Here is an 8,485-nt window from a genome sequence, read left to right as displayed (position 1 = left end):
TAGTAAACGCAACCTTCTCTCCCTACTTCTGCTGTCGTTTCATCTCCTTTCATAATTTTTTGGCTCGTGGTTATCGAACTTGCTGTTATTTTATCGCTTTTTAGAACGCATTTGTATTCGTGAGTGAATTATATTTGAGTTTGTTTTGCCAGTATTCAGCAAACTTTCTCGCCGTGGGCAGTTGTTGTAGTTTTATTTCAGAAATTTATGGATGTCATTAAACACTTTAGCAAGCTGTCTATAAAGCAGATGGCTGATATTTACAGTAATCCATACTGTTTAACTTTTGAAACTTTTATTTTCAAGTTAAATTTTCCTTTCAGGATACACTTTTTGACTGACTCGGTCATTACAATAACCTCAACCAAAGTAACGGCTCGAATTTTCACCAGTTTCTTTTATCGAGGACGCACTGTACATGAATATGTGTACACATTGGCGCGCGCGATCGCTGTAGGTGCTGCACACAACGCTACTGGGACGCCCTTAACGCCAGCCGCTTAAGCCAAAGTGAAACATTAACAAATTAAAAAAAAAAAAAACTGACGGCTATTGCCCGACATTTTTGGCAGCGCGTCAACGGGGGCTTAACGGTGGTCAGCGGCTTTGGCATGGCTTGGCTTGGCTGGGCTGGGCTTTTATTTTGATTGCTCTTCCGATTGCTTTGATTTGTTATTGGTTTGTCACTTGTTCGCTTTTTGATTGAATTTTGTTTTGATTTCATTCTCATTTCTTACCAAACGCTTGAGCTATGCTCGGCTTTGCCCGCATTCAAAAAATACAACGCGACGCGCACACACGTCCGCCGCACGCTAACCACCAACAACAGTCGATTATCAACGCTGAGAGTAAACGAATAAACACACTGACGCGCTCAGCTGATTTTGTAACCGTAAATGTGTGTCGTAATTTCACTTTCGATTTCGTTGGTTCGGTGAAAATTAGTGGCTAATTGGTATGAAGTGAAATGTAAATAATTTTGAATTGTGCAAGAATATTTTTTGGTTAAGTGTACTGGAATAATTGCAATAATTTTAAATAAAAAATTGCTGAAGATAAACCCATTCACCGCTGATACGTCTCGGCTTGGCCAATAAATGCGTCCACTCCAAAGTGTTACCAGCATCGTGTTGCTGCTTTTTCTCTTTGTACTGTGTCAGAATATTTGTCGCAGTCGCGGTCAATTTATCGATGACTTAGAAACCGATCCGGATGATGAGGAGGACGAAAGTGTGGAGGATGAAACGCCCGAGGAAAAAGTAGTTCGCAAGAGCATCGAAGAGGACTCCAACCTAACTGTGGTAGGTTAAGATTGGCCACTAGTGTATTAGCCATCACATCCATATTCATCATATCACATTTCCGTCATGTTTCCTTGACAATGAAGACGCAAATTTGTTAAGTAGTATGCAAATAGCGACCACTTTCGAAGACTCAGCATCAGGAGAAGCTTTTAGGTATTTACTTGCTGGGTAAACTTTACTTCGCCTTGTCAGTGCGATAGACTCTTTCATGTGCTTCAAATTTCACATGGCGGATGCAAAATACTGCAGATGTCCTGTCGATGGTCGCTGCTTATGTATATGTATGTATTTATGCCAGCTGCGTATCGATATATATGATACGGGGAGGGATTTTTTGTCCAGGACGAAAGTTCTGTACCGTTTGCTCGATTTTCAAAAATGAGAAGACTAAGTAAAGCACTTGGTCAGTGGATGTGCAAACGGACTTTAGTTTTTCGAAAAGAGTTGCCACCTGTTGAAAAATTATACTCAAATTATTTAATAATCAATGCCATCATGTCCGCACCGTTCGTTCGATATTCCCAAAATGTGGTGTGAAATTAAAATGCTTGGTCTGTAGATGTGCAATAAGATTCTACTTTTTTGAAAAGAGTTGCCACCTGTTAAAAAATTAGATTCAAATTATTAAAAAAAAAATAAATCAATTATTTCAAAATAGGTATCGATCAAAATGATTTTGAAACGCTTTGTTTCTTGACCGAACTGTAGGAGGGTTGCCACCTACATATTTAAAAAATCATATTAGGTAATACAAATATTTATCACCTGCTTGAAATGTCGCATTTAGCCAATTGTTGGACTCCTTCTTTGATGAATTGTCTATGTGTATGATTCACTATGAATTTTATGTTTTTTGTGGTCATTTTAATGTGAACCTTCTTCGCTTAAATTAAATTACGTGACCATGTAACTGCTGCTGGATTAGCATTAGTAAACAAACATTTATTGATGATATTTTACAATAATTAAAATCGAGGCTTACTGAACTACTTGACCGCCGCTAGCCTTAATCATGTTCGTAAATTTGTATCTAACCATGACTAAAATTTTTGTACTGTGGATGTTTTGTTTACTGCTTTACTTGCTACTAGTACCACGTTGGGATGATTGTTGGTTTCGTGATACTGTGGATAAAGAACTTATCATTTTAAATTCAAATCTAACTAATTTATTCAACTGTTATGGTCCTCCTCGTACAGTTCGGGCTATTAATGTATCTCGTCCATGGGTTGACAAAAAAGTATGTCCAGCTGTAAGAAATTATAACAAGCAACATAACAACATGTAAAATGGAGAAAGGACAATGACAGATGACTAAGAAAGCGTAAATACTGCAATGCCAAGTCTATAGGTCCACGGAAGTTTGAAGTTTTAAATGATTATTGCTCCTCTTCTGGGAAAAGTAATATTGCTTCTCAAACTTCACGAACATCTTGGATTCAAAGCGCTTGAGATGTATTCAAAGGACTGGTAGGAGTGCGCAGGCAATGGCTACCACCTCTGCTTGAATCCATACAGAGCTCCAGCTTGACTTGTAAGCCGTGACTTACTACCGGCTTCAAAAATTGGTCCGCGAGTGGAGCGTATGCGATGCGTTAGGAATTGGGTGTAATTTTTGGGAATTGTGCGTGTGAGTGTTCGCTTTACTATAAAGTACGGGTGAATAGCTTAGTGCGTATGTGTGTTCGCTGCTCTTGGTTTTGTATGGAAAATGCATAAGTCGCTTAAACGCGTTTAACTGAATAGCTGACGCGCTATTAAGGCCACACTTGATATGATTTTAACACTTTCTTTCTATGTGTGCCATATTCTCGAGGCTAAGGCTGAAATATCTTGAACGGCACCCCCTCTGGAACGGAACCTTAGTTCTTCGCACACACCGCTTCAATGACAAGGACGCTACACAATTGGGTCAACCAACTGATAATGAAGAGAGTCTGAAACGTGGCCCTCTCATAAGATTTAACCCAACTAAGTGGAAAACTCTCGCTGTCTTCATTTTATCTATAAAATTGTTAAAGTGACGTTGAAGTGTAGTTATGCCAACTCATTTTATAATTTTTTTTTTCAAATTTAAAATGCATAACTACCCTGCAGTGAAAAGCCAAACCAGTTAGAAAAAATACTAGTTCATTAACTAGTATGTGCCTACCAGTTCGACAATTTCGAAGAACTTAGGCGATTAGCGACATCTGCCTTTGAATTGCCAAAGCCAAAAATAAAACGCAATTAATTGCTTTTCTTACAATTGTCGGCTGTGGCGTCACGTGAAGACTACTGGTTCTGGTTCTGAAATCGCAGGTTCGAGGCCGCTTGGAGGTGGTTAAGATTTTTAAAGTTAAATAAATGTAAGTAAAAATAATTTTTTCAATTTATAAATAAATAACAAATTTGAAAATCTAATTGCGTTGCAAAAAAACATTTAGGAAGAAATATAAAAACAAAGAAATTAAACAAAAATATTTTTTTTATTAAATTAAAAAATTACAATAAACAGCATAAACAAAAACATAAATTTATAAAAAATAAAAATAAAATAAAAAATAGAAAATAAAAAAATTTTACCTGCGCCAGGATTTGAACCTGGGACCTCAGGCTTACCACGCGGGTGCTCTTCTCTGTCGGCCATTGTGACTGCTGGAGCGTCGCGAGCAAAAAGGCACACTTATGCTTTTCACGGGGCATGAATTGGCAGACTATCTCATCAACTGGTATGATGCTACTAGTATTTATACTAGTAGATGCTGATGCATAGCCTGACAGTTGACATCTCGTAGGACATCGCAATGTTAAAAATACCAGTCGCTAACATTGAAAAAGGATAGAACGTGACTAGTTCGGCTGAAACGCAAACCGGTAGAATTCTAGTTCACAACTAGTAGCTTTCCCTGCAGGGTACCTCGCCCTTAAGCAATATTAGATTCTTGTACATGATAGTAATTTGGAATTCACAATTAATTTATAGCCCCTTACTATGCGACTTGTGCAACCGATTAGCATAAAATCCTCAGAGCCTGAGGTGCCTCTTCAATCGCTCGTAAATTCAATGCCTGAAAAACAATAAGCAAGAGTTCAGCCATCGACAGTTTTGTTTCATCTGCACGTTGACGATGATATCTAATTATTTCCATAATTGCCAAATAAACTTCTTCTCTTCCAAGGTTTCAACGAAACACCAACTACTAAGACAGTTTTGCATCTCACAGAGACACTTTGCTGAAAGTTTGTTTAGCTAACAACATCATCACACGTCACTTTATCATTGCATTACTTTCACACATCCTTCATAATCACTTGCTCGCATCATACATATACACAGAGCATTATTAGTAAATCTTTCTCCACATCCATATTTGCATATGCAATGCGTTATTGCTTCCGCTGTGCATCCCACCGAACAACTATTCCGCAAACATCTTCCGCCCAACTTGGCATGAATGAACGGTACCTTCAACTGGGCCCACAAACTCAACTGCGACAACATCTCCATCTGCTGTGCTGTCCAACTCATCTATGTGCGTGCCTGCCTGCCATGTTTGCCTATGTCCATCAACTAGGATAAATTAATCGCTAAGTATGGCTATCCGGCGGAAGTGCATCATGTCACCACCGAAGATGGCTACATACTGACCATGCACCGCATCCGACGACAAGGCGCTCAGCCATTCTTCTTACAACACGGACTGGTCGACAGCTCGGCCGGCTATGTTATAATGGGACCGAATGTCAGTTTGGGTAAGTGACATACATACATACATACATATTTACAATACTAGCCTACACCCATAACTTTTGCATTTGCTACAAAGCTGCTGTTATTGTTTTTATTGTTGCTTTTAAGTTTGTTAAGCAGCGGCAAGTGCATCCATCGGCTGATATGCTAATGCTGTCTATTCGTTGCCTCACTCTGGTTGCTGTTATTACTTTGACTGTTACTGCTTGTGGTTTTTGTTTAATATTAAACCAGCTGTTGCCATATTTGTCTACTTACTTTGTTGTTGTTGTTGTTGTTGTTGTCGCTGATGATGTTGTTTAGCCAACCAGCGTTGTTTGGTGGTGCACCACTGCATCCGTGGTTAAGTGTTGTTGGTTTACTTTAGTATGCAGACATACATATACATACATATATGTATTTGTATATAAGTTATGGCAAATTCATAATCCCTTTTCCGAGCTATAACCACAGCTGCACTAATCACTTCAAGCCATCTAGTCCTGTCGCTATTCACGTATGCACGAGTGTAAGTATGCATATGCACATCTAAGTGAGATGTATGTACATACATACATACATATGTGCATAAGTGCAAGACAATGCTGCGTAATTGCCGACATAGTGTAATTAATTAAATGGAAATGTTTGCAATAATCGCATATACACTTGGGATGATTTCATTTGATTTGGCACTCATCGACATCTTCCATATTTGTGATATCGCCTCATATATACATATTTACTTACCACACGCGCCAGCATAGCTCGCTCTTAGCAATTTGTTTGCAAACTAATGATTTTGTAATTATGGGGTTATGCTAAAACATATGCAATTATTATGCAACAATTATTAAACGAATATACATACGTTAAAAAATAGCAATAGCGCCTACTTGAATGCTTGAAAAATTGGCTAAGGAATACACAGTAAGATATGTTTGATAAAGTTAATAAGGCGCCAAGTTTTCATACTGCCACTAAGTCTATTTCGGACTTATGCGTGCCGGGATTAATCCAAGTTGCCTTTATATTGCCATTTAGACCACTTACTGTTATACCTGAAATTATGGATGTCAAATAGTTTCACTTCCGCCATCACTACCAACCTTTTGGAAAGAAGCGTTCCCAAGTGCCGTACCCACCTTGTTTGGAAAGGGATGTATCGATTCCTCCTATACTTTATGCCGGTAACTGCTTCAGAGAGAGCCTTTTGGTACAAGTCATCGAAGAGCATTATGCCTGTGTATAACTTTTTCCTAAGAATCCTGAAACACAAGTCCCATAATATCGTAATGTGATCAGCGCTGGCATCTAAATACTTAAGTCAGCCTCGACCACACTCTGGCGCCCTCTTTTAAGTTCCCTAACGACCGCTGTGTGCCTCTAGTCTTTAATCTAAGCGATTGCGACTGCATCTACGGAGAAGACTCGCGGCAGCTTTAAGCGAAAAGGTCTTTGGATTGCGTTGCTCACAACATCTGACATACTGAGCCAAGCGAGTCTCTACACCCTCTTCAATATTTTCTGACTACTATTTTTCTCCACCGATTTCCAGCAGGCCAGAACTCCATGGGTTATATTCCTTAAAAACTTATAATTAAGTACTTGTAACTTGCAGTCCAAAGATCACCGAAAGTGTATCTCCGTTCTATTTGTTTATCAATATCTTCTCAATCTATTGATTGCAATTCAGAAAGTCTTAGCAAATCGCTTAGAACTCTTTCGAAATATTTCAACTTTCGCTCGCAAAATAAAAAGAAATACTTTATAATTCCAGCATATCTCTTAGCCGATTACAAATACGATGTGTGGCTTGGTAATGCGCGCGGCAATCGTTATTCGCGAAATCACACCAAACTCGATCCGGATGGTGAAAAATTCTGGGACTTTAGTTGGCATGAGATCGGCATGTACGATCTGCCAGCGATGATCGATTATGTGCTGAAGACAACGGGTTTCAAGAAAATTCAATATGCAGGACACTCGCAGGTAAGTGGCAAATAGTGCAATGCATTGCATTTAACTTCGAAATTAAAAAAAAAAAATACAATTAAAAACTTATTTCAAATGCAGGGTTGCACAGCGTTTTTTGTGATGTGCTCTAAGCGGCCGGAGTACAACAAGAAAGTGATTATGATGCAGGCGTTGGCGCCAGCCGTTTATGCCTCAGATACGGAAGAGCATCCATATATTCGAGCAATTAGTTTATATTTTCGGGTGAGTACGGATGGAGTTTAGGGAATGATCTGGACCCTTTTAATACTTATATCGTTGATATTTACAGAGTTTGGTTGGCAGTTCGGTCACTGAAATGTTTAATGGCGAATTTCGATTTCTCTGCCGCATGACGGAAGAGACGGAGCGACTTTGCATTGAGGCTGTATTCGGAATAGTTGGACGAAATTGGGGCGAGTTCAACAGGGTAACCGAGTGAAAAAATAACTCCAACACTGAAAAGTTTGCTTAAAATTATACTCTTCCCATCTTTCCATCGCTATCCCTCTTTCAGAAAATGTTCCCCGTAATTTTGGGTCACTATCCTGCAGGTGTGGCTGCTAAGCAAGTGAAACATTTCATACAAATCATCAAAACGGGCCGTTTCGCTCCCTACAGCTACAGCAGCAACAAGAATTTCGCGCTCTACAAGGAGCAAATACCACCGCGCTACAATCTCTCGCTGGTCACAGTGCCCACCTACGTGTATTATTCCAGCAACGACTTGCTCTGCCATCCTGGCGATGTGGAGGCCATGTATAATGATCTCGGCAACGGCATTGGCAAATACCTGGTGCCAATGGAGGAGTTCAATCACATGGATTTCCTGTGGGCAATGAACGTGCGAAAATTAGTCTATGCGCGTATGTTGCGAGTACTGGGGAAGATCAAAGACAACAAGAAGGGAAATAGTACGAGTACGACGACGAGCGCAGTGAGTGCGAATAGTGTGCAGCAAGGTAGGAGACGGAGAAGAAGGAGGTGAATATGGAAACGTAATGGCAAGTGGAACTTCTTCTACTCGCACTACGGCTCGTTTGGTGCTTCAGCAGCAGGCAATGCTGGCTAGTCAAGGAATGGCCACACTTAAAAGGAATATGTGGTAGTAATTGTAGCAATTTTCTTATACTTATTTCTTATTTTATTTATTTATTTAGTTCGTTAGCTTTAAGAGATGAGTAGGCTCAATTCAATAGTATATTTACGTAGTGCAAAAAAAAAAATGAAAAATGCGTTACGCAAATGACAAACACTGAAAGCTTCTACGACATTGTTTTCTTGTTGGATATGGTCCCCGGTTGGTTGTAAGTCTAATAAGAGACTCTCTCTACTATGTCGTCCGAGGTCCCGATAAAAAAAGACAAGTATGTTTGCTGGATTCGGATTTGGGGGAATTTCTCCGTATCCATTGTGGCAATGTAATCTCATCCTTATACCTCTTTTATCAAGCTGTCGGAAACGATGTTCCATA

General features: G+C 39.5%; 1 protein-coding gene across 1 annotated transcript; it reads left to right on the top strand.

Moving 5' to 3' along the window:
- Window positions 1-1,097: 1,097 nt before the first annotated feature.
- LOC118742138 (lipase 1-like) lies at window positions 1,098-8,196 on the top strand. Its single transcript, XM_036474098.1, has 7 exons — window positions 1,098-1,301; window positions 4,862-5,039; window positions 6,797-7,008; window positions 7,093-7,236; window positions 7,304-7,441; window positions 7,529-7,995; window positions 8,172-8,196. Exons 1-7 carry the CDS (start codon window positions 1,098-1,100, stop codon window positions 8,194-8,196), a joined length of 1,368 nt encoding a protein of 455 aa, XP_036329991.1.
- Window positions 8,197-8,485: the final 289 nt, after the last annotated feature.

Source organism: Rhagoletis pomonella, unplaced genomic scaffold (assembly GCF_013731165.1).
Source record: "Rhagoletis pomonella isolate Grant_MI unplaced genomic scaffold, Rhpom_1.0 Rhpom_scaffold_00006, whole genome shotgun sequence".
NCBI classification, from domain to species: Eukaryota; Metazoa; Arthropoda; class Insecta; order Diptera; family Tephritidae; genus Rhagoletis; species Rhagoletis pomonella.
Note: the sequence above shows the minus strand (reverse complement) of the source record. Positions and strands in the feature narration are given on the sequence as shown.